The sequence below is a fragment of the Drosophila arizonae genome, chromosome 4 (genome assembly GCF_054131065.1).
Source record: "Drosophila arizonae isolate 15081-1271.41 chromosome 4, UAZ_ARI_1.0, whole genome shotgun sequence".
In the NCBI taxonomy this organism is placed as follows: domain Eukaryota; kingdom Metazoa; phylum Arthropoda; class Insecta; order Diptera; family Drosophilidae; genus Drosophila; species Drosophila arizonae.
In genome coordinates this window covers 9245080-9272436 of record NC_142924.1, presented here as the reverse complement: position 1 = coordinate 9272436, position 27357 = coordinate 9245080, and the positions used below count along the sequence as shown (strand labels likewise).

Genomic DNA, 27357 nt, shown 5'->3' with positions numbered 1-27357 from the left:
CACATCGAGCTTTTCAACTGCAGCGAGCTTGAGTCGAACGTTGACGAGCTTTGACTGTGTTTTGTGCCAGGAGGAATCAGTAGCAGGCCAGCTTCAAGTCAAGCATGTTGGCTAGCTAAAGGGAAAGTATGTTTGAGAGCAGCATTATCATCGAAATAGGCGCAAGATATTACAATTAAAACTAATTAAAATCAATTAAAAATCATTGTAATATGCCTAAAAAATAGAATATATATATTATAATAAAATGTAATATTTCAAAAGTCCAAAGCATTCAGTTTGAGCTTAAAAATTCGAAAGGGTTTAAATAGGTATTTAAGAAACTTATTCACAACATCTGCCATGAGGATCAAATGTCTATTCTTCACTCTCTCTGTGCTAATACATTTATATGCTTCACTTTATTACTCCACTCAGTCTTTCGCTTACTCATATTAAATACTGAAAGGTAATTCCATCAAAGCCAATGACATTGATCGATAGCAACACCTAAACGAAAAATTGACCAATGATATTTGAGCTACAGACATGTATTAGCTCACTCAATTTTACACACACACTTAGCGAGCAAAGAGAGCAGCATCAGTTGAAGTATGAGCAATCCCATTTACTTATAATGGCGCATAAGCGATCAATGCACCAATGGCGTAGGAGCAGCAGCCATCATATTAGCTCTTCTCTTTGTCCCACACGCTCGTCTCGCGCTCTTCTCACATCAACAGGATCGTAAGCAAAGTTAGCTCCTTAAGTACAAACTATCTGTCTCACTCTACCCTTCACGTTTTATATGCTGACATTTGATTACCCATTTTCTGCACTTAAACGACATTTGATATGGTTTTATATTTTATTTTGAATTTGAATTAAACAAACTAGACAACAACTACTTAAGAGTAAGTATCGTACGAGTACAAGTACATGCAAGTTACATAAAAATAGGTTAAGTTCGTAATGCCAGTCGCACCGAACGGATATATGTATATATATATATATATATATATATGTATGTTTTAATTTAAATCGGATTACGACTAATAAGACAATAAGTATAGGTAATTCCAAAAAAAGGCAAAAACTTACAGCAGCTACGTCACAACGGGGCGTTCACTTTAGAAGTGTGCGCTAAGCGAAGTACGCAAATTTAGTTTTATATATATTTTTTCTCAATAAATTTCTATTCAATAAATTTAATATTTTTAAAACTTTTTATTTTTTAGATATATATATATTGTGTTGTTAAATCTGGTATTTTTGGGGATTTTTGTTTGTGTGTGTTTGACACTAATTATCACTACGCCAGTAGAAGCCAAATAGTTTGATTTTGTTTCTAAGAATGCTTCTTCGTGTTCATTGCTCTTTCGATGAGACTAAACCGAGTTTATTATTGTAAATATAGTTATCTATATACATATATATAGATATATATACGTGTGTATGTATGTATATGCAAATTTATTTATTGCTAATAATACGCGAGAAACGAGCAAATAATCAACGAGAATAAATCAAATATATGTGTATGTTTTCACTTTTCACTTTTCATTTTCATTTGTGTTCATGTCTATGTATGAGGCAAAGTTTTCGTCTTTGTTTTTCTTTCTTCTATTCTCATAAATAGTTTTTTGTTTTTTTTTTTTGTGTTTTTTTTTCGCTAAGCAAACATTTTGTCATAAGGCATAAATGCGGGTCCTCAGTGCACACCAGATGCTTAACGAACTTGAGTCTTTTCTTTGAATCTCTTGTTCAGAATCGCTCGTTGGTTATCAGTTTGAAGTAATCCGTTATCGGTTATCGACAATCATTTATCGGTAATTCAGCAACGAATTGGTATTTGTATTTAGCACACATTTTGCTCAACCACGTCGCGTGGCTCATGCCTCCTCTCCTTTTCCTTTCCTTTTTAGGTACAACGTTTTCTCTTTCCACTTGAGTTTTCAGCTCTGCCACCCACCTCAATCAGCTGTGACCCTTACAATCTAATAGGTTTTCAGGTGTGTTTCTCCTTTGTTTCTTTGTTTACTTTTAGGCTACATCCTTCTCTCTAAATACTAATGCAGGTAGTTCGTTAACACGATCACCACAAATTTCTCACAAACAATTTGTGTTTGTATTTGTTGCTGTTGTTGCTGGTTTTGTTGTTGTTGTTTTTGCTTTTGTTGGGACGCGGCTTGGCTTTAATACTTTGAATACTTAGATTAAAAAACGAACTAGTTAAATTTGGCCTAAACCTGAGCTCGGACATGGTCCGACCACAGTTGCACCTAAGTCACTAAGCTGGTATGGTCGTCTGCTCGTAGAAGTCGGGCTCGTCTTCGTCGGCCTTAACCTCGCTGCCATCCAACTAACGGAAACAGAAAGAAAGATAATATTCAATTATAACAAATATTAGATTAGATTGGATTGTGCCGTTTACCGCTTGTAATTCCTCGGGCTTATAGATCGAACCCAAGAGCTGTCGTATGGGCACCATCATTATCAGGAAGAAGGGAAAAGCCAGCGAGAACTTGGATGACTTGACCGTCCACAGGACAACCAGGCAGAGCACCTGTATGGCCGTAAACATATTCATCTTCCAGGGTCGCACACGCTTCACATAGTTTGTGGGTGGATAATGCTTGACTGGCATGAAATACAGTCTTATGCTGGAATGCAAGAATTGAAACAGTTTAGCAGAGTTCTCGAGAGCTTAAATCAATCCATGCTAACCGTTCAAAGAGCTGCACGCCACTCATCGAGGCCACGCCCATATAGAGAAAGACGCCAAAGAGCACGGCCATGGGTATGAGTCGGAGCAGCGGCGCCATCAGCACCGACAGCCCGATCATGACACACACAAAGAAGCCGGACAAACGCTGTTCCTTGACGTCAATGATGCGCGGCGATTCACCGGGTGCGTGAGTCCTGCGGAGATCAGAAGAAGAAGAATTTAAATAGTTAGTCATGCCCTGAACAGCAGCGAGATCAGGAGGAGTTGTACCCACCGAGACATCACTGTCACCGACGACACATGGGTCACGGATCGCACGGTGGCTGCACAATGCCAGGGCATGCCGAAGAGGCCGCAGAAGGTGTTCAGCAGGCAGAGCAGCACAATGTCCCAGTGCAGGCCAGAGCCCTTCTTGAGGCCACGGTCGGGCTTGTCGACAATCAGCTCGGATATCTGGGACTCCATGAAGATCAGGATGTAGACCAGCAGAGCTGGCACCGCACAGGCAAACGGCACCCACGTCTCGCACGGATTGAAGCCAATGAACCAGCCGCGGCGCACCGGATCGCTGGGCGACAGGCCCTCGGGCACCACCAGCTTCTCGGTGTAAACGGACGGTACCATATAGTCGACCAGCACGAACATGGCAATGGAAATGGGTACGCCGAAGTCGCCCAGCGCACGGCGGGCGTTGCGGCCGAGGAAGTGCGAGTTGCGGAAGAGTTTCAGGTAGTAGGCAACCACAAAGGTCGCCAGAGTCAGTATGGTGCAGAAGAGCGCGGTGTTGGGCTGATTCGTGGGTATCTTGGGCAGCGCTGGAGGCGCCACTGTGGAGCTGGCGTTCACCACAGACACGCTTATGTTAAATTTGGTCTCATTGTGGTGCACCAGCGTCGGCGGCGGCAGATTGTAGTCGGGCAGCAGCGGGTTGAGCTTGTAGATGGACACCAGCTTCATCATAGTCTCCACAATGTAGATGAGCGTGATCAGCGCCGAGAAGATCTCCTGCGTGAACCGCGTCAGCAGCCGCACATAGACGCTGCCCTCGAAGGCGGACACGCACAGCGCTATGATGATCAGCCAGACGCCCACGTAGACGCGCACCGATAGAAAGTCGAAGTGGTACTCGTTGCAGAAGACAATCAGCGCCTCATCGAAGAGCAGCAGGGGTCCGGTGGTGCCAATGATGACGAGCGGCTGGCAGGAGAGACAGTGGAAGATGATGCCCACCAGGGAGCAGGCAATCAGCGTCTCCGGTATGCCGATCCAGTTGTCCGTCTTCGCCGAGGCCAGACCACCGAAGGTGATGGCCGTCGACAGGCAGGCGAAGTACATGAAGATGGTGGCCGCCAGAGTCTCCGTGTTGAGTCCGTCGCGTATGTCGCTCTTGTACATGGGCATGCGACGCTTCAGGTCATTGCACAGGCCGCCCCACAGCCGATGCGTCTTGTCCAGGGGACTGGGCCGCTTCTTCTTGCCATCGTCGTCGTCGTCGCCGTCGCCATCGCCGCCGGGGCCACCTGGCCCGGTGATGGCGCCCAGTGCCTGCTTCTCGAGCAGCGCCTTCTCCTCATCCCTGCCGATTTTGATCATCTCGCTGTCGCGCTTCACCTGCAGCGCCTTGATCTTGCGCGTGCGAATCCAGTCTTTCTTGGCCTTCAGCTCGTCGAAGGGCAACAGATCGTGGCGGTCCCAGTTGCCAGGCGGCAGCACAATGGAATCATCCAGGAACTCGTTGATGGCCGACAGCAGATCGCGGCGATCGTCCGCCTTGTAGGCAATGGCATGGAAGTGCTCGTTGGCCATCAGCGTGGAGATGGAGCGACCCACCTCATGGTAGTCCAGATCGAAGTTGCGTGGCCCCAGCAGCACAAACATGAAGCGCACCGGCACGGGCACCTCCGTCAGAGTGGGCATCAGCACGCCCTCCGACAGACGCACAAAGGCAATTGTGGGCTGCTCCAGGAACTCCACGGCGCCCACCTGCGAGGGTATGCAGATCAGTTAAAACATTCACAGGTATCCATTTAATGGAACTTACCAACACTGTCGTAGCCTCGGCTCCGGCGGGTATGCGCTTGAGGATGGTATCATTCTGCAGCTTCTTGAGATCCTCCTGCGAGGAGGAGTACATGTCGTCCTTCATGTCTATCTTGAGCTCATTGCTGCGCTTGCTGCCGCCAATCTCGCTGGCCGGCATTATCTTGATCTTCTTGTCATCCGTGCTGCCCGAGAGGTTCTGTGTGGGCGAGCCGATTGAGAGGGTATTAAAGTATTCCCGTTAAGCCGGACATTGGATGTTAACGCCTTAAACCGAATTTTACAACAAGCACAACATGCAGAACATAGAACAGGCGTGCACTTAAGGGTTAAAGGCTGAGTTAACGGTGCATTTTGAGGCTAAGTTTTTTATGTTTTTCTTTTGATATTCTTTTCATTTTTTTTTTTTTTTTTTTTTTTTTTTTTTTGAGGTTAAGGACAAGCTAACTTACGAGTAAGTCGATAAACAAACACAACACAATTGAGAACTTGCCAATCGTGAAGTTGGAGAGCATTTAAAGTGGTACTAAGAGAGGGGGAGTAGCTACGTGGTATGTGGTGGCTAGGTGGGCTAAAAAAAGAAATGGCTCGATTTCTAAAGCACTGCAACAACACAGGGAATGAAACTGTTTAATATTTTTAAGAACATTTACATTGTATACCCTTGCAGTTGATGGAATAAAAGCTAGAATAGACCTACATGTGCGAACGACTTATGCATATAAAATTATCGGAAGAACGATCAACAGCAATGGATGAGGGATTGGATCTGTGACTTTCTTAACTCTTTCGAAATCGAAGTACAATTATTTGTATAGATTTTTTCGGGAACAACTGCTGTTCATAATAAGTAAAGAGAGAGCATCTAAGAAACATATATTGCTAGCTAACTAAGCTAACTAATATTCATATTATTTTCTGAAAAACATCTCTTATAGTTTTAGGAATAAGTGAAAAACAAATGTATATTAATAGAACCATCTTATGTATAAGTTGTCTAGGCTTCTTGCATAATCCATTCGAATTATATATTCTTTAGTCGATACACATTTTCGGCCTACTACTATAATAACTGCCTATCAGTAAAATGAGATCGGAAAAGCAATAGCATATGGCAATAATACTCTAGCTAGTTTTCTATATTCCTATATCTGCAAAAGTATTCATTCTTCGGCTTGCCGGCAGAATCTCTCTTATATGGATTACCAACTCAGTTCAGTTGCAGTTTCATTCCCTGATTTTTAACGTTTTTTTTGAGGGGGGAAAGGGTTCTTTTGTTTTGTTTTAAATTGCTTGTCAAATAGGGCTTTAAAACTTATTACACCCAGATACGATGAGGTCGTCGAGTGTCGTCGATGATCTATGGCGCCCAGATTGAGCATCGCCGATGGCGGCGCACTGGTGCTCACACAGATGCTGCGTCTCGTTTTGGCTGATCGTTGTAGGTATTGTTGTTGTAGTTGATGTAGCTGTTGTTGTTGTTGTAGCTGTTGTTGCTGTTGCAGCTGCTGAGTGGCCTCGGCGCCCATCCAAAGAAGCTTTTGGTGTGGTGCGCAAATGTGAGACAAATGTGTGTGTTCAGTGTACATACACATATATATATATAGGGGTATATATATATGTATATAGGGTGAGTGATATATATATATAGTTGGGTATATACATATATATTTGGGCAAATGGGCAAAACAATAAGAGTCGCATTAAACGAAAGTAAAGAAGAGTCAAAAGAAACACAGGACAAAAGCAGCTTGATAAGTACGTCTCTTGACTATATAGATATATATCAGATATATACACATATATATGTTTATTACATTCTTATATATGTATATATGCTTATATACAGAGGTCGTTCATTACCGATTTGGGTAGAAGATGCTGTTGGTGTTGTAGTTGTTATTGTAGTAGTAGTAGTAGTAGTAGTAGTTGTTGTTGTTGTTGTTGGTGTACGAGTATGGTTGATGTGAGAATGTAGCACAGTTATGGGCGCATTTATGCAGAAATAGACAAGAGCATAGTATGAACACGATCAAAATGATTAACAAATTTTGGAGAACACATCATATTTAAAGCCAATTTATAGCGATAACAGGACACGCACTGAATGTATGCAAGTTGTTATATGTAAGTGAGTTAGATAGTTCAATAGAGAGATTGCGATTGCGGATCTCCGTCTTACCTGCAGACTCGTATAGCTGTTGTATTTGCGCTTGGTGAAGGGCAGCACGCCCTGGTGCTCGTTCACGTGCCGATGGCGCAACAGCAACGAGCGCATGACCGATGGCTTGTCATTGATATTGATAAGATCATCGACCACCATCTGCACAGCAAAAACTCAGTTAAGTAGGGAATCGGGGGGAGAGAGAGATAGCGAGAAAAAGAGAGAGAGAGAGCGAAAGAGACTGTGTGTGCTTACCTGTTCGACCACACGATAGGCAACCGCTGGCAGATCCTTCTCGTTGAGGTCCAGCAGCACAACGCCCGTTTCCAGGCAGCGACGCAAATTGAGCAGCGAGTGGAATGAGAGAGAGGCAACATGCGGTTTGCCCCAGCGATCGGAGCCCTCCTCCACATCCTCCTCGTATTTGATCCAGCGCGCAGTCTCCTTCCACTCCCGATCCTCGCCCACGCCCGTGAGCTCATCCAGCTGCACAAAGATCTGAAAGGCAAATACCATTCTCAGTCTATGACTCTACCGAGAGCAACGCTGATCAATGCTCACCTCATGTGGACTGTGATCGACCTCGGGCTTCTTGTTTTGAAACGGTGAAATAGTTATTTGCGGCAATTCGCGCAGCTTGATGGATGAATGGTGAATCTTGTGGCGTCGCAGGGCGCGTGGATCATCCGAACGATGTGATCTCAGCTCATTGAGATCAGCTTCCTAGAGTGCAAAATAAAACAACGACTTTAGCAACATATTCAAAACAGCGCAAGGACTTTAAGCATAAGGACTTTCAGCTAGGGGCTGTCATCAACCTGTGTAGCCGGCGCTTGGGCATTTGTCTACATTGAGTTGGATGTGAATCCGAGCATGGGAAGCAGCAAGAAAAGCAATTATAACGAAACGTATTTGACTGGTTTAGTTTTCTTTTTTTTTTTTTTTTTTTTGGTTAGGTTAACTAAAACCATAGTCAAGGTTAATCAAGAGGTGAATTATCTATTTGGGTTAAGGTTTAGGTCAACTAGCTAGAGTTACGGCTGGCCTACCTCCAATGCCGTGTCCTCAGGCTGCACAGAGATCCTACGCGCACCTGCATCACCGTTCTCCTCGATTGTCTTTTTGGGTTCCACGCTGTCCTGATGTGAGAATTTACGCTGTCTATAATACTGATGGCGGCTGTGGGAGATCAGAAGAAGAGAGTTCAGAATTGGTTTGCATATTGATCGATTTCGCATTCCTTCAGACCTTTTTCTGCGTTTGCGTTCGTGCGATTGATCCGTGGGCTGTTCATCATAGCTCAGACTGGGCGGTGTGATGACAATTTTCTTTTTGGCATCACCGAACTGCACGTGCTTCTCATCGCCCGAATTGTCCGAGTGATCGCCGTGTCCAGCGCGTTCCGAGACTAGTGGAAAGTCCTCGGGTATATCATCATAGTTTTGTGCATTACTCAATTGCTCCGTTTGGCTTTCGTATTCGGAATCTTCTTCAATATTTAAATCATTTGTGCGTGCTGCAGATGAATGCATGTTACAGGGTATCTGCTAGTCGAGTCAACTCCCTACTCTACTTACTGCTCTTTTTGCGCGAACCAATTGGCTGCTGACTGTTGTCCTGGAAAGTGCTCACATCGAACTTCTCTTTGCGTGCTTTTGCTCCGGCAAAGACCTTTTCCATTTCCGAGTCCAGCAGCACTTCGTCGGGATCTTCATTGCCGGACTGCAAGAGATAAGAGTGACATATTGTTGTTACATTCTCTATTCAATTGGCCGTTGTTTTCTCATCTCTTCTGGTCACGTTATGTGACTCAAGACAACAACAACAACAACAATCTTTTCAATTAAAAATCTATAAAAAAAATTCAGTCATGTGACTGGCCATTATTGTTATTGTTGTTGTTGTCGCATGATGTCGTAGCCGTCATCATCTTCGTCTTGTCATGTGTAAATATAATTCTGTAAATATTGACCCAACTCTGCCTCTTGCCACACACACGCTTACACACACACACACAGAGAGAAGACGAAGTCCGCGAATTCATCATAAAAACTTCAATACGATCAGACAGTCAAAAGTACGTCAATATATCAATATCTAACTATCAATATATATATTTATATACCACATATCATATATCATACAATCGTAGAGTGGATCGTACCCTCTGTAAGCATATTTAATGGCGTTTATGTTAATTGTTTTTAATCGAACTCAATTGATTTTCATAGTGACGAATGCATTGATTGTGCCATTTCGAATTGCCTGCCATATATCATATGTTATTGTTGTTGTTGTTGCTTGATTAGTCAAATATTTACGCTATCTTGTTATATACGTATCAATCAGCCAAGTCTAGCTGAAATCAGTGCGAAGGCTAAAGACATCAAACAGTCTGCAGAGCGAACTCTGCATAATTGAATTAGAACATTGATATATACATCTGTATCTACGTAGATCTATTTCAGCTGAGGATCAGTTACATATGTGATCGAGCTATTCCCAGAATAGTTCACTCGTTCTATTCAATTATTTAATGGATCTTCAGCTTATTATACTAGAAATTTTGCAGTTCGAGCTCTGCTTGAGCCCAGCTGTATTTCATTCTAGCATTGATCGTACTGTAACCCATTCATTCAAATATTTAAATGCCAATAGACATCTCGTCACACAAGTTCCATAAATTTAGCTAATTTTATAGACAGACAGAGACAGAGCGACTATCACTCAGAAAGCACAAAAACTGGTTAAGTAACACTCATCTCGCTCTCTCTCTCTCCCCTGCTCTCTCTACCTTTAAAAAGTAAGCAAAAGTTAATAAAGTCTGTTGTCTTTAATAAACCACACAGTTTAATTGACATAGCGACTTTGATTACCATTTTCTCCCAATAATTCAATTCATTTTGTATAGCTCGGCGTTTTATCTTTCTCTGGGCCCTCATCACAGCACGCAGTTTATGCCTGACATATGTAAATTCATACATCACGAGCATATATAAAGCCAAGTTAAATTAGATTATGTGCGCCATTAGCTACCTGTGTGTCAGCGGCTTTAAAGCAAACGTTTTCCACCTGCGCACCTGGCACCTGGCACAGGACACGCAGCTTTAATGGTGTTTGCCTTCGACATTGCCATAGAAGTAAAAACAACATGAAATCCATCTTAGCCCTAAGCACACACGCGTGAAATGAAAATGACTAGGAAATTAACTTCCCTCTCCCTCTCTCTCTCCCTCTCTCTCTCACACTCTCTCTCTCCCTCTCTTTGTGTACTTGTCTCTTATTGTGCACCTGCCACAGCCACGCCCCTTTTGTATATAAGCATCACACTCATATAATATTTTATGCTAAATTTGCCTAATAACTTTATGATAACGCGCAAGGTAGAACTGTCAATTGCGTCGCTGATAAGCAAGCGAAAGGGAAAACAATGGGCTAACGGACAAAACAAAAGGAAACTAGAGGAAATGGGAGACAATGGGAAAACAAAACAACGAGCTTCAATTCAATTCAGTTAGCCTGCAAGTTTATAAATAGAAAATTTAATAACGCTGAGAGCATGCACGTGGGAATACCAAATGTGTGTCCTGTCTATCTAACTATCTCTATCTGTGTGTGTGTGTGTGTGTGTATGTGTGCGTGAGCGTGTGTGTGTGTGTGCGATAAGTCAAAGCGTAACGCGCCCCGTTACGTTAATTAATCGATAACAGCGCGTGTGGGTAGTGGAGTAGAGGAGTAGGCGAGCTCTATATGCATATTATAATGATAGAGATGACAATAATGATAACAGCAATCATCATCATCATGATGATATTGGTTCGTAATAATGTTGCGATGTGGCTGCCATTTGTGATTAGCAGCCAGACAGAACACGAAAAATGTTTTGTCATATAGCCATTAGCCAAGGCCATCATTATGAGTTAACCACCAGCTACAACCTGAACACCACCCACCTCCAACCGCCCACCACCCACCGCCGACCGATAGCATTAGAGCGAGCGCGAGCGTACTTTAGCTAAACGAACTGTGCAACAATGTCAGCGTCGCTTATCAAAATAATCGATGGCGCTTTTTATTCTATTTTATTCGATTCGTTTTGTGTTTTTTGTTTTCTTTGGTTTTGTTTTGGTTTTTGCCCACCTGCAACGCCCACACCAAAGCAGGAAAAAAAGCACCGCAACAACAACAACAAAAGTGAGGCCCCAGCATTTGTCCCGGTGTGCCGGTCCTCCTCCTCTCTACCAGCCACGCCCACCCAGCTGTCTGAGCTGTCAATTTTCGTTTGGCGCTGTTTGCTTTGCGTTTTGCTAAATTAATATGAAAATGCCGACGTTGTTTCAGACGACAACGCAAGTTGTCTAAATACAACAACAACAACAACAGCGAATACAATAAGAAAAAACCACAACAATAAATTTTACAGTAGCCCCAAAGCAGAGTCAACCACTTAGGCATCTATTTAAATTTAATTTCCCTTGCTGACTTTTTTTTTTTAATATTTTCAACTAAAAAATAAATCTAATCATATTTAGACAGTTCGTCAACAAATTGTAAAAAGATCACAGAATGCTTAACAGGAAAATATTTGTCTTCAGACCTTGAAAAACAATTTATATTTAGGCTAAAAATAATGTTATATAATGTGTGGGATATTTGCTCTATAATCTATGGCCAAATACGTCAAAGCCAAATAAACCAAGTTCACATTTAGGTGAGACTTTTGGACAGGTAACAGATGATCATAGATCATAGTTCAAATTCCAATTAAGTAAACCTTTCAATAATTAACTGTAAAGTTTTTTAGCTTTACTTAAACCTATTTCCATTTAAATAATCAATATATCCATCAATATATCCATTTCCATTATTCAATTTGCTTTCAATTTCCAAGTAAATAAAACTCTTTGAAAAGTTCCACCGAATTGGGCTGCACTGTGACTACAGTTCAGCTGAACCAGTTCACTTGAGCAACTCAGTTAACTAGAGAACTAAGCGCGACTAGAACTTGGCAAACTTTGCAATTTTTGCCCAACTAACAGCTTCAATTATCAATTGATTCATAAACTTTTCAACTGAACGCAGCAAAGTTACGAAAAATGTTTCAAATTGAATTTCGTATTATTTGTGCTGCCACTTAGGTGTGCAGCGAGGCGTAAGCGCACAGATACAGTTACAAATTGAGATTGAGATACATTCGAATCTACTCAAACTGAGGCACGCACCCGCATTTAGCTGCTCGTCTGCTTAAAAAGTTAGTCATGTGTGAGTGTGTCTATGTGTGTGTATGTGTGTGTGTGGCATGTTGGTTGTTGAATGTTTCTGATGCGGTTTGACAACATTTAACTGTTAGCGGGTGCTAGGGGGTGCTCGGGGGTGCTGGAGCGGGGACAGCACGTGACTTATAAGTCATAAGCAAGTTATGCGGTCGTTGGGCTAAGCAACTTTTTGGCCGACATGTTGTTGCATGTTGTCAGCCAAATTGAATCAAATTGTGGCAAACAACTTGAACAGATTTGAGTGTTTGCAATTGTTGTTGCTGCTGCCACAAGTTTGTATAAGCAGCTGGGCTCCATAAGTTTTACAAGTCAAGTTTTAGCCGTTCGTGCTTAACTTTTCATCACCTCTCCGCAATAAAAAAAAAGAAGTCGCCTTCGTCTCAAGTTTCGAGGCACTTTCCACGACATGTCCATGTCAGCGGCACATTGCCATTCCCAGACACTCACTGTTGCCTCAGCCACTTTGACACTCGCTGCCTAACACTCTCTGCCACTTACCCCTTGCCCCTCGCTCCTCACCACATCAGCTGAGTGCTCAAATTTTCCGCCTAAAATGGCCTGTTCTCTCGTAAAGGAATCGAATGAAAGTTAAAGCGAAAGTGCAGGATGCTCGAATACCCTATTGATTGTAGCCTAGCACGGGGAGTATTCGCAATTTTATTTTAAAGTAATAACAAATGAAATAGAAAAGGTAGCTAGTGAGTGATTGCAATTAATTATTGCCCAATTACAGTAATTAGGTATTAATTTCTGCAAATTTGAAGATATGAATTGCCGAGTAATTTAACAATAATTACTGAGTAATTTTAAAGAATTATAGAATAATTTTAAAGTAGCTGCAGCGTCACTAGAAAGTAATTTCTTAAGTGTAAAGTAATTTAAAAAGAAGTACAGAGTAATTACAGAGTAATTAAATATTTATGCATGTATTAAATTTTCAAAAAATGCAACCAACATTTATCATAAGAATACTCTTATGCTAAGTTTATGAATATTACCAAATATTAACAGGCTAATTACAGTACATTTGCAGAATATGAACAATCTCTCAACAGAATACTAACATAGTATGTAGACTGTATTTCCAAAGTACCTACACTAAATTTACATAGTATTGACAGTGATTTCCCAGCCTTTGCATATTATTTGCCTAATGTCTATAAATTAATATATGGATAATTATATAGCCATTTAAATATTTTAATTAAAACCAATAAAAATATTTTGTATAACCTACTCCTCCGGCGTAATTGGAAATAAATTACAGAGCAATCACGTGAAAATACCCATAAAAATGGAATAAGCAGAGGGGTAATTGACTGTCAACAGAAATGACAACACTCCAAATCAAAGGCCAATGGTCCTTGTAGCCAAAAATTAATTACATATATTATATGTGGCACGCATTCTAATCACATGAATTCGTGGGCTCGTAAACAAAAGACTCTCCCAGCCGTATGCTCTCCCCCCATAACTCTTATCAAGAGCACCGAAAACAGGAAGCACAGCAACAAATTTTCCAGGACATGAAACAAACTCGTTTAACTTTACATTTTGCGCTTGACTCGGAAAAAATCACAGAAAACATATTAAAAAATAATAATAATAAAAAGAATAAAGAAAACACAAGAAAGATAAGTAAAGTAAATAAAGAAAACAAAGAAATGTTGCGCATAATTTTCTTCGAATCTGAAGTTCCCTTTTGGGGGCGAAGCGTTTCGTGGATATTTTGTTTGCACAAATTAACGATGCTTCGTTTCGTTTGTATCTGTCCGTCAGCCTAACGCGCTGTATGTGTGTGTGTGTGTATACGCGTGTGTGTGTGAGATTGTGCGTGTGTGTTAATTTGATGAGAATTTTCGCAGCGGAAATGCTCGCTGAAGGACAGGAAGGGCATGCGACAGGCGTATAACATAGCATAGTGTGTATGTGTGTATGTGTGTTTGTGTGTATGTGTGCGGGGAGGGATGGCGACAGCGTGAGTGAGTGACAAGGGATAGGCGTAGCTGGGGCCGGACAGGCACGTGCAAAGGTTAAAGCGTTCATTGTGCTCTTAAAGGCGCTAAAACATAATGTAATTGAGCTGACAAAGCAACACACACACACACACATACAGACACTCAGACACACACACACACACCCGCAGATATATAAATGTAATTCTTGCTGCTCTCGTAATAACCAGAAAAGTGTTGCATACTTCAAGGTCAATTTGGCCTCTATCTGTGTGTGTGTGTGTGTGTGTGTATGCATGCGTGTGTGTGATATGAGCGAATGATACTTAAATTGAAATTGGTTTTCACTTGGTTGGCTGCTATATGAATTATGCTGGCCCTGCGAATGTATTCAAAGTACCCGCACACACACACACACACACACACACGCACGCACGCACACACAGATTTACAGTTACGACCGCAAAAGTGTGCAAAGATGAGCCATAAAAGATGCTGTGTCCATGGCCGCGCCCCGTCCGTTTTTTTGCGCCCATTTTTAGTATTACATGACATTGCGCTGCGACTGCCCAAAACAGTAGGCAGCGTATCCGACTATATACATATATGTATATATATGTGTGTGTGTTTGTATTAAATATAAGCTAGCCAATTCGCTGGTTCACTTGTTGTGCCAAAATTCCAGCTAAAATATCAAACAATCTGTATCTGTATGTGTGTGTGTGTGTGTGTGATATTGTGTGTGTATCTGCGTGCGTGTGCTTGTGCACGCTTAGCTTCAATTTTATCATATATATTTTTCAAGGCTGTAAGAACTCTCCAGGTGTTTAGTATTTAGTGTTTCGCGTAAGTTTGTGGCTTAATTATGCTCAGAGTTTAATCAAAACATGCAGCAGTTGTTTTTTATTATTTTACCTTCAATTATGAACTCGATGGCAAAGAGAAAACTTTCTCACATTTCGTTTGCAGCCAGCGCAATTTTCACAAGTTTTTCTGCTGCTGTTTGGGACTTTTTTTATTCGTTTTTTTTTTTTTCCTTTTCGTTGTTATGATTATTATAATTTTGTTAACAGTTGATGCTTGGCTGCCTGTTGCACTTTGACCCGCGGAGCTGCTTAACAGTTCACTGCAGCAGCAACTAGCAAAAGATAGAGGACAAATACATATAAAGATACGCACGCACGTACGCACACACGCACACACGCACACAGAGGCACAGAGACAGCGCGTGGGGAAACGGAACGGCGCGCGCTCTCAAGCCTAAAAATGTTGTGGCGTCTGGGAAGGCTTCCCAGCAAATGTCGTGACTGGCGGCTGCTGGTGCCATGGCCAGCACTGCGATTGCTACACACATGTTACCTGCGCCGGCGCACGACGGAGGCGCGCGCGTATAACTGTAGCATAGTTAACAGCTGCTGGCTGCGCTGCCGACGGCGCTGCAGCGCACACAGCTGTTCTCTCACGGCCGCTGCCCGCTGGCGCTGGCGTTGGCCCAAACGAGAGTTTTACAACCGTTGCTGACGTAAATCACAAATGCACTTTACGTTGCGCCCCAAAAAACAAGGCAAAAACAACGCAACAGCCAAAGAGCTTTGCCTGAAAGCTCTGCGGGCAGCGCAGTCAGTAGCTGCAGTAGCACGCACACATATAAAATGTGAACAAGTGCCAAAAGCTCGCATAAGCTAAAGGTGAAAACGACTGCCAGAGAGTGAGAGAGAGCGAGAGAGGAAGAGAGAGAGAGAGAGCCCAACGAGCCTTGCACACGGTCAAGGTCAGCTGCTTTGGCGGGCGTGTGTCGCCTGTGCATGGGGTGGCATTCGACAAAGCTTTGCTGGAAAAGCTTCCGCTTTTACCCTAAAAATATTCAAATTATGAACTCTTCACTGCACAAGGACCTAGCCAGACTTGTGCAATCTTAAGGAAAAACAAACAAAGTCTATATATAGAAAACATTTAATTAAACGAAAATATATATTTATAGATGCAAGGCAAGCTGATGATAGAAAAGCCTCAGCTCTATGGGCGAGCTTTTTGGCTTTGATATGCAAAATATAATTATTATTATTATAGATGTGCAGAAATTTATGCAGAAAAACGCTTTGGTTTGAGTTTACGTAAATTTGATATGCTTGAATCTTATATTTGCTAGCTTTAATTGGCACAGACTGTTTGGCAAAAAGGGTTCAAGGAGGGTCAAATATTTGTATATATATTGCGGTACTACAAATATGTGATATACTCGAGTCTACTCTTAGACGAATTTATTAAGAATTCATATTGATATATCAACTTTAGCTTCTTCAAACTTTTCTTATCTTTTACTTGTTCAATTGCTTCTTAACCAGTGTGCCCGTGTTTGCAGTTGAGCTGGCTTGTCATGTGCGTGCTTAGAACTTTGAAGGCAATTACGAGTGATAAGGGCTGAGCTCAACGCACTCCCTCATAGAGAGAGAGAGGCAGAGCGCGAGGCACAAACTAACGGATAATTGAAACGTTAAGGGCCCAAATCATTGCCTACTTACGGGTAACAGCAGGTGGTTAGCTAGGTGGAGGCTAGGCGTTAGCTGCCTTGGCAATTAAGTTAATAGCCAGCGTAAATGTGGCTTTCAGTTCAGGTGTCAACGATTTCATTACGAGCACTTGCTGGTCAATGCCAATGCCAGCAATTGTTATTGCTGCAACTGTTTGCTGCCTTTATTATTATTGCAGTTGCACTTGGCAGCCTTGACCACGAATATTGATTTCCTGTTGTTGACTATGCTATTCAGAGAAAGTGTGTCTGTATATGTGTGTGTGTGTGTGTGTGTGAGTGAGTGAACGTGTGTGTGTGAGTGCCTGTCCGCCCGCTCGTTTTGAATGTCTAACTAGTTTCCGGAGAAGTTGCCCCCTACCTCTTTGTGCTCTCTCTCTCTCTCTCTCTCTCTCTCTTTCACTTGCTGTCTCTCTCTCTCTTAACTGCTCCCAGACGCACAATTAAAAATGCGTTTTTGTTGCTGTTTTGTGTTTGCCTACGCTTTGTGCTCAGTTTTCGTTTATGTAGTTGTTGCTGTTGCAGTTGCTGTTGCAGTTGCTGTTGCAGTTGCTGTTGTTGTTGTTGTTGTTGATATCCATTTGGCTTTGGCCTTAAAGCCGCCCTCGTCGCTGTGAACGCCACGCGGCGTATACGTAACGTGCTCAGAGTTTTGTCCGCTCTAGTTTAATGGGCAGGCACATCCAAGTGAATGTCGAATGAATGAATGAGTACGTGATTGTGCGAACTCTCTTCCTCCCTCTCACTCGCTCACTCGTTCACTCGCTCTAGCCGGGTCTAGGGCATTGGAGTGACAACTGTAAATCGAGATTCAAGATCCGAATCCAAATCGACACAATAAAAAGCGAAACTGGTTTCCAAATTGTGTCACTGACTGGCTGGCGGGCATGCCAGGGCACAAATACAACAACAACAACTGCGACAACCAAAACAAGTGCGGAAATCTACACGGCAAAAGCAACAACAATTGGCAACAACAGCTACTAAATCAATAACAATTACTTGACATTAGCCGCGCGTACAAACAAAATAAAAACACAAAAAAAAAATAATAAAAAATACAATAATAAAAAATACATAACAAAAAAGACCGCAACGAATTAATAACATAAAAAACATTTGATAAATATTTTGCACACTCAAAATTCAACACATTTTTTTTAACAATTTTGCAATGAATTTTTTACTCATGTGTGGAAAACTACTGAGCAAATATTAAGTCGAGATTATAAGAAACTAACTGGATATATGTATATATATGTACAAGTTCAACTGAAGCATTAGGAAGCAATTTCCAAGCCTGATGACAACATTTGACAAATCGATTTTAGTTGACTTTATTTTTCATGTTTTTTAGAGAATTACGAGTTTTGTATAAGCTCAACTCGGGCTAATTAATTAATTGAGCGAGCGAAAGTTGACTTCATTAATATGCTAATTAATAATTGCGAATTGTTCATTAAACTCTTCTCAATGATCAAAGGAAGTTTAATAATAGTTGATGATAGTTTTTAAAGAACTTTGAGGATATCCGATATGAATTTAATTAAGCGTATATAGGTTTTATGCTGATTGCTGTTTGTTTATCTGTCAGCAATACTTGGCTATTAAAACTAAAGAATTGAAATTTCAAATAGAAATTCGTTTGCTCAGCTGTCTTAGAGCTTTTGCATAAGCTCACTGAGGTCGTGCCAAATCGGTATTTACTCATCTTTTACTACATAAGCAACGGAATTTTCAAATATAGATATATATATATATACAATATATATCATATATTAATACATTCATTATATATAATATTTATCAGCCCATAGCACACAATATCTGTAACTTTTCAGCATGACAATTATGTGACTTTTGGCCTACTCTATAGATTATTCACTTTTACTTGTAAATTTACTTATAAATTAAAATTATACTTATTTAATAAACTATATCTACTTCAGCATCAGAGCTGATATTACAAAATATTGCTGTTTGATCCTTATTTAAAATTTACCTGTTTTTTTATCATGACTAAGTATTAAGCAGCCAATTCTGACCGACTGCAAGGCTCTAACATGTTCTAAAACCAGTTTTAACCCGATGACTAAATCTTTAAATTCAACGGATTTAAAAACAAAAAGATAAATTTGTTTAATAAGATTATCTCCTCCATCAAAATATGTCAAATTACAAATATACCCATTCATTTTATACTTGTTCGCACTGATCAAGAAACGGCGTCAAATTTCATAAATTAAAATATTTTTAATCGCATTTCATTACGTAAGATAAAACACCTTGAAATTTCTCTAAAATTCCCCTCGCCTCTTTTGGGCAGGCCAATCCATTATTAGGTGATTAAATAAAACACCTCAATTAATTGCTAGGGTCTTACCTTTTTCTTGGTATTAAAGCCCAAAAAGGACAATTTGCGAACATTGTTCTCGCGGCCGCTGGCCGAGCTGAAGCTCATTTTGGCGTCGTTTTCCCCTCGAGGGTCCCTTCACGTAGAGCAACTCCTTGGGTCTGGGTCCAGCTGGTATCTACTCTCGGTTTATTTGATGATTTGCAGATGCCTGTACCAGCGCACTTGCATTGAGCTGTGGTTGAATTGGCGCTTCCACTGCGGCAGCTCGGAGAAGAATCTCGGCATTCGGTGTGACGGTGTGACGGTGCGACGGTAGGCGTGGGCTGGGCTGCAAGTCTGAAGAGAGGGAAGAGAATGCACTTAGTACGCAATTAAATTAAGAAACGAGAAAGTTGCGACTCGCACGGCTGCAATTCAATTGAAGCCAACACAAACACTCAGAGACAAACACAATATCAACAGCAATAAACTTTCGTTCTGCGACTCAATTAAACTCAAATGCTGCAAGCACGCACAACTTGGGGGCATGAACTCGCCCAACGCGGGAGTGGGCTACTGAAGCACGCGACTCGACAGTCACTTGATCAATTTGCGAGGGCTGCGGGCTGTGCTGGGCTGTCGCCTGTCCATTGATCGTCAGCTGAAGGCGTCATTAAACGATTCCAATTTCAGCACAGTTGTTTATTTCTTTATACAAATATTTATAAATATATATTTTCTATATATTGTAGTATACACACACACACATTTCTCTTTTATTAACTTCAATAATTAGGCAAGTCTGGACAAGTGCGCGTCTGAGTCACATTCAGGCAAATGAACAACTGACGAGCAGCTGGCTAAAAACACAAATTTCACCAAAATATACACAGTATATATACATATATATATCGAATATGTATACAGCTCAATAAAATGTGAGCTGCGTGTTGGCGACTCCTTAAACAACAAGAACTCGAACGGGCACCTTTTGTTTTTTGCTGAACGTCCACACAAATTGAATTAGGGCAAGCGCACGGATAGCTCAAAGTGTATCTATAGGATACCCGCGTAGGCGAGATACGCGAGGCGCGCGTCGAGATACGCGAGGTGCGCTCAATGACAAACGAAAGCCGTGTGTACCTGTTGCGGTTGCGTTGGCGCTGATTTATGCGGCGCCCAGAACATTGACTAACGAAACGAAATGTGGCCCGAACCGAAACCCGAACACATGCCGAGCTGGGGTGTTAATAGGTATCTACAAGTGTGTGTATGCATGTGTGTGTGTGTGTGTGTGTGTGGGCTAATATTAGTAGACAGTCCAACATGAGTCTCGTGCTTAGTTAGGGCCTAGGTCTAGAGCCTAACTAACACAGCTATAGCTATTCCAAGCGATTTATTTTCCTTTTGGCCAAATTCTCACAAATCACTTTGCGGGTTATGCAACAGAAATGTGACCAAGCGCTTGTTTGTCTAACTTTGATAAAAATTGATGAGATTGTGTGTGTGTATGTGTGTTTGTCTAAAGTTGGCCCTGGATTAAACTTGAGCTATTGAACAGACACCCACGCACACACACACACACAGACAGAGACAGGCGCAACTCGTGGTGTTTGCTAACCTTGACAGTGCTAGGGAAATGCATTACTTATTAACTTGATTTGACAGTAGTTATTAACTAAAGAGGACACGCTTGATAGATTGCGCAAATAGAGCAAAGCGCCAAAGCATTATCTATGCGCTCGTGTGTAGACTACGTGTCTTCCACACCCAAAGTAAATCGACATTTGTTGTCTTGGCAAAAGTTTCTTGAAAAGGGGCTTAACTGGAATGGGAAATGACTTATTCGATTGCATGGCTTATAGAGCTGTGTTTATTTGCGTTAAAAGCTGCACAAATAATACGGTAAATTATGCATATACAGTGTGTTTTCCAGTCTATAAGATAGTATTCCTTTCAAATGAAGTAACTCATATATTTATCTATAGAAAATATTTGCTCATGTTTGCAAATCATGCCAGAAGCTGTTCTAAACATAACTTAGATATACCTAGCATATCTTTTAGTATCATCATCTATTGTAGATCAGTCCTTAAACTCACTATGCCTTATATATCGTTTATATAATCGCATCACAATTTCTTATGCAGCGAAAACTCGATTCGATCGTCAGCTCATTCCAGTTTACTCCAAAATTTTATATAATAAGCCGATCTTGCCATATCCCAAATGCATGATATATAAATATTGTATTTTTCCTATAAACAGCTCAATTAACATTATACTTTATTTCATTATTAACATTATAAACTGTCGAAAGAAATGATCCCCAATGATAAACAAACATTGCGAGTGATCTTCAAAAGCGATTTCAGCAATATTTTATATGGCATAAATAAGAGCTCTCTCCAGTCATATCAAGCTCTATATATTTTCCTTTCGCCAATGAGCTACTAAAATACTCTGCAATCCATCAATCCCAGCAGGCAGACAGACAGTTTAAAGTGGTTTATTTATAAATTTGCTCAATTCGATCAAATTGATCGCGTGACTCCTGCGATTCATTGGTCTACAAATTTACACGTTTTATGGGCGGCCAGAGCCACATGTTATCAAAAAACAAAAGAAAATAAAGAATTAGACAGGCGCAGCGGACGGGCCATAAAGCAAAGGTGTTATAATTTAAGTCCAAAGCAAATAAACAATCGGCGATCAGGAAACAGGAGTGCCAAGGGAAATAGCCCAAAATTAACGTGGTGATCAATTTTATGGGTTCATTAGCGAAACGTCGCAAACGATCGATCGATCGTCCGCTCAAGGGTCGGACTTAACTTTGATTTAAATTATTGTTTGTATACGAATTGCGTGAGCTTTCAGCGTGCGCTCCCTTATCATGGCGGTACAGTGGACATCCATCAGCAGCGACTATCGCAGATCGCCTTATCGATGCGCTTTGATATGGCTACAAATGATTTAAACAATTGACAGTAATGAATGGCATTTATAACTATCGTAAATTAACCGAATAATTGTCTTTTGTCCAATGTTTCGTAGTAGCCAAAACTGATTTGCAACAGTAATTGAAGCAAGTGGCAGGAATAGACTATGCTAGACTAGCAGATATCCTGTGAACAGAAGAACTGTTACCTAAATGAAAAATATATATTGCAGCTAACAATTTCTATTTTATAGAATCCCCAGTATTTGGGAATTATTTTCTTAATTTTTCTCATTTGTATTTCATTTTTTTTTTTTTTTTTTTCTTTTTTAGTTTTCTAACTATCCATTATTGTGTTTCTAAATCATCAGATCAAACTGAACATAGTTCGTTCCTTTCCTAACAATCTTTTCCCCGAGTGCCTTACGAACATCAAATTTCTTAATCTTTAGTCCTCGACGCTCATCCACTGTATGACAGATAGACAACTAGACTAACAACTTTATATTAACTCTCGAGTCAGATAAATAGACTCCGATTAGAATAAACTCCATGTCCATATTACACAATCCAGCCTAAACAACGATACACCCAATTGAATCTGATTTCAAGTTCTCACAAGGGTAAACTTGAAGTGCTCAACTTATTTGATAATACTGAATAATACTGAATAATAACATGGTTATTGTCCCAATTATGGACTTATCAGTTGGCACTCCTTGTCAGTCTGTGAAATAGAGAAAGGGACAGATACACATAGCCAGACAGAGTGAGAGAGGGAAGTAATGGAATATCTCCAAATGTTTCAATATCACGTGCACTTGGCCCTTATCTGTAGCAACAAAACAGAAGAATAAGAAACGGGAAAACACTAAACAAACTCCAGTCACAGCCGGTTCCATTTACCATAACATTTCATAAACAGCTGCCAATTGGAACTAAAATTGCAGTTGCAGTTGCAGTTGGAGTTCGAGTTGGAGTTGGAGTTGCAGTAGCAATTGCAGTCCGCTGATCATGACCGAGTCGCGATGATAGAAGAACCGGTTTAAATACTGCAACAGTTCAACAGCTGCAACTGCCGCAGCCTGAGCCACTGACATTGCCACTGACATTGAACTTGAGTTGAGTTTAAAGCTGAACAGAAAGGGGGTTGCACCGCCACTGCCACTGGAGCGTGCTTCCTGTTACGCGCACCTACACGAAAATCGTAATAAAAATTCACGACACGCGTAAAAATGTCAAATTCGAGAACTTGAATTACAATATACTCGAGCAATTGGGGCATTAGAGTCGACGCCGGTCAATTATACAGACTGAAGTGCGTCCCATATATATTGCTATGTATTGGCATAAATAACAAATATAATAACAAAATAATAGTAATAAGAGTCAACAATTTGAATGTTATTGTCCCACTGAGTAGAGCACTAAATCTTCTTCGGCTCCAAATTTTGATTAGACGAAATTTGATTTGCAGCTGGGCGAGAAAAATATATAAATAAAACAATAAAAACGAATCCCGTTGCTTTCCGCCAGACAGTGCTGCATATCAGATAGAATAGCGCCAACAAAAATGTTATATATATAGGGAGTGGGTCGTTGCTGCGAGGGTTTTTATATAAGTAAGGCGTCATTGCTGAGAGTGAAAGAAAGTAAATGGATTTCGATATATTAGAAATAACTAATCTATAATATAAAAGGCAGTAATTGTCAATGAATAGAGTTGATTATATATAGTATACATATCAATTTTTTTTAACGTATGCATATGATGTTAATCAATTAGCTAATCAAGAAAGATAAATAGCAGTCAATATATCAAAAATCTGTCAATTCAAACTTCATATATCAGTTAACTATATCATTTATCAATAAGCCACATTTCTTGAACGACCCTCGCACTTCCACAGTTCTAGGTGAATATGTTATGCAATCGAATTCTATTTCATAGTTGTTGCTGTTGACCTAGCCAGTCGCAGTTGAAAGTAGTTTCCATTTCCACTTGACTGGCAACCACTTGGCACTCCAGCAAACTTGTTGGACTTGATGAAGGATTTATGGACGGACACACAGACACACACACACACACATTTACACTTACAATCATGCACACACTAAGCTAAGCTGTGTGGTTAAAGGTTCAGAGCACTTGAACTACACTAACTGTACTCGAACCAATCAAATAAATTAAGCATACAAAATTTATATTTATTAAAAGAACAAACTCTACGCTTCGGCAATTCGCACACGTATAAATGCTCGAAATGAAAAAGCAATTGCGATTCGATAACCCAATAACAAAAACAACCTACAACAACTACAACAATTGGAGAACAGAGAACTCTAATTGGAGACCAAGTTAATGACCAACTGATACAAGGGGCAGACGATCGACTCGACTCGGCCGGCCTTCCGACTAGCTGACTAACTGGCAAAAGTCAATTTGTAGGCGTAATCAATACTCCGACGAAATATTTTTTTCTGCTTCTTCTTTCGCTTAGATAAGCAATTCTGTTCGCTTCTGATCTGACCGAAGCAACTATAAACAGTCAGTATATATATACATGCGTATATCTAGCATTAAATAAAATGATGACTCTACTTCTTGTGTTATGAATAACAATTTCAGGAAATAATTTCTACAATGTTTAATATACAAATGGGATTCCGTTTTCTAGGGGTTTTAATATCGAAAGACCATCAGAGGATGTATGGCAGTGCAATGAACCAAATGACTAATTGTTTGGGCAATAAAAATGATTGTTGCTCTCCAGTTTTGATTGCAAAACAATGGAAAGCTGAAGAAATGACATATGATATCAAATTATCTAAAGGTAAATTCTGTATCGGGTTTCGATTTCGGTTTCTCCTTAAAGCAATTGTTATTTCAGCAAAGATATACAATATATATGTATGTATGCATATGATATGACTAGAAAGTTCTAGAGTGAGTGAGTGGTTTATTTATAATCAATTGTTTGCAATAGAAAGTAAAAATAACCACTTTATACACACTCATGTGCACTAGGTATTACGTTTCGTATGCTTAGCAGAAGTTTCTGCGCCGCACCAGCCACCCACAAGAGACGTTGCCCTGGTATAAAGAGGCACTCTCATTTGTTGTAACATACTCGCACATACTTTAAATTGCAGCCGTTGCAAATTCCGTGAACCGTGCACAGGAACAATAAATACTAGTCTGAAAAAACAAAACATGAGCTCCCCACTAGTTGTGTAAACAAAACTGCAAAGCCAACAACAACAACGACAACAACGGGGCCCCAACAACAATAAAAACAATCAACTTTAGGCGTCATGATACTTTTTGGTTAAATATCAGGAAAGAACAAAAAACACTATGCACAAGTCAAGATAAACAAATTCTCGTTACCATTGTACGTGCGAGCGGCACAAAAGGAGCGAACGAGACAGAGCCAAAGAGAGAGAGTGTGTGTGTAAAGGGTGTGTGGGTTAAGGCAGCCAAATTATTGAGCCATTACTCACACGCCGCGAGCAAGGGAGAGCAAGTGAGCTGGTGTATGTACGATAGAGGGAGACAGCACGCTAAGAAAGGGCTCGCTATGCCCAACTACATGCACACAAAACATATACATACAAAGAATTTGCATGCCGCGCTAAACGCAAACAATAACACGAAGAAGACGAAGAAGAAGAGCGCTGCACGTCGCGAAATTCACGTGCAGAGCTTAAAACGCTGCAAAACTTTAACGGTGTTGATAAGGTGACGGCGGCGTCGCTGTCGCCGTTGGTATTGTTGTTGCTATTATTACAGTATTTTGCATAAAGCAGCAGCAACAGCAGCAGTCGAGCTTAGCCTAGCACAACAGTGCGAGCGAGAGCGAGCATCAGGGATGGCAGAAGCGTGAGCAGGAATAAAGAGAAAAACGTTAACTATGTGTACTTTTTGCTTTGAGCAGTAGAACATAAAAAAAGAAATATGAAGGAAAAAAATCACAAAACACACAAAAACAAAAACCAAATGAAAAGAAATGTAAGAAATGAATGGTGAATGGGCCTAACTATGCAGAACCAGTTTCAAAAAGATAGAATCAAAGAGTCAGAGTAACAGAAACACAAAACACAGAAAGAGCGAGAGAGGTGGGAGCGAACGAAAGAGTAAATGAGTAACAAAGGCAGAAGTTCTGTGTGTAAGTGTGTGTGCGTGTGTTGAGTAATCAGTTGCTGCATTTTCGAGCTTGACATTTTTTTTATGATTGCTTGTCTAATGCCAATAATATTTGAAGTTGATTAGTTTTTTATGTACGTGTATAATTAGTTAATTATCAAGCATTTGAATAAGAGAGCAGACGCATTGGATTTGGCAGCAGATCGAGATCTGGGCACTGGCTAAAACTGTATTTTCGTTATGTATAACAGCACTAACTACAATGGGCATTGCTTGTCTGCCGTTGACACTTATTTTCGGAATTGTACTTGAGGGTAAAAAAAAAAAACAATAACAAAACAAAACACAGAAAAACAATAATCAGTTCATATCAGCGTCATAGCCAGCCACAAGTTGAAAAACAAAATATACGAAAATTTCAAAAATTGGCACAGAAATAGCAGCCATCCAGAGCAACAACAAGAACAACACACAACCATAACCACAGACAGACACGGCGACTCGTAAATGAATATAATAATAATTGACACGTACTTTAAGAGCTCTTTTACCCACGACTTTCGATGATGGCTGTAGCCAATTTGGTCTTTTATTTTGTTGTTTTGGTTTTTGTATCAGTTTCTTCTTTTTCTTTTCGTTTTACCAGCTGCTTCTCACTTGTGGTGTTGTGGTGTCGCGATGTCTCGAAAATTTTCCACTGTGCCTGACACAACTTCATTGACCGATCATCTGTGCGAAGGGCCGTCGGGGGGTCGGGGCGAATGTCACAATAAACAAATCACTTTTTGTACAAATTACTGCAGCGGCGGCAGCGGCTGCGTCACATGCATGCGAATTATACAAAATACAGTTCGAAAGAAACGCGTCGATGGAACAAAAGTGCGACGATCGAAGATGTTGGCAAAGGGAACGGGAACGGCAACGGAAACGCTCGAAGAAAGACGACCGGCCGACCACAGACACAGAAAATGACAGAGCAGCAACAAATAAAAAAACACCAATAGTAACAACAACACACAATGTTTATGACGTATATAGGTACATATATCGTTGCGTATATCTTTTACAAATTCTTTTTATATATTTCTTAATGTTTTTTCGTAACAGTTTATAGGACTTTGATAGCGGCAACGCACGCGGCGCGGCGTCTCGACAAACTTGAACTTGGCGAACGGTTAGCGGTTGTTTTTTTCTTTTTCTTTGGACTCGATCGTCTCCGTCTTTCCGGTCGCACGTTTCTGAGCGTAATGATTTACTGTTCCTGC

The 27357-nt window shown here is 40.8% G+C and overlaps 1 protein-coding gene across 10 annotated transcripts; it reads right to left on the bottom strand.

The window, feature by feature from the left end:
• Positions 1–828: 828 nt before the first annotated feature.
• Ae2 (anion exchange protein Ae2) lies at positions 829–27356 on the bottom strand. Of its 10 annotated transcripts, none has more exons than XM_089467428.1 (16): positions 26627–27356; positions 19056–19364; positions 8489–8633; positions 8160–8427; positions 7961–8090; positions 7730–7756; positions 7473–7634; positions 7167–7409; positions 6930–7070; positions 6611–6628; positions 6070–6285; positions 4749–4946; positions 2982–4690; positions 2707–2901; positions 2414–2642; positions 829–2341 (listed from the first exon to the last, which is right to left on the bottom strand). In XM_089467428.1, the coding sequence occupies exons 2-16, from the start codon at positions 19131–19133 to the stop codon at positions 2270–2272; spliced, it is 3831 nt and encodes a 1276-aa protein (XP_089323554.1). In that variant the 5' UTR covers positions 19134–19364; positions 26627–27356; the 3' UTR covers positions 829–2269. The 10 variants fall into 10 exon arrangements, with proteins under 10 accessions (XP_089323554.1, XP_089323555.1, XP_089323556.1 ...); XM_089467429.1 differs by lacking the exon at positions 26627–27356 and adding an exon at positions 19996–20144; XM_089467430.1 differs by lacking the exon at positions 26627–27356 and adding an exon at positions 19775–19906.
• Between the last annotated feature and the right edge of the window lies 1 nt (position 27357).

What these genes read in the sequence shown, in the direction of transcription:
- Ae2 (XM_089467428.1), bottom strand. Translation starts at nt 19,133, where the DNA reads ATGAGCTTCAGCTCGGCCAGCGGCCGCGAGAACAATGTTCGCAAATTG. An exon ending in GAACGCAAACGCAGAAAAAG is followed by an intron (nt 8,091 to 8,159) that starts GTCTGAAGGAAT and finishes GATCTCCCACAG; the next exon opens with CCGCCATCAGTATTATAGAC. An exon ending in CCGAGGCTACGACAGTGTTG is followed by an intron (nt 4,691 to 4,748) that starts GTAAGTTCCATT and finishes ATACCCTCGCAG; the next exon opens with GTGGGCGCCGTGGAGTTCCT.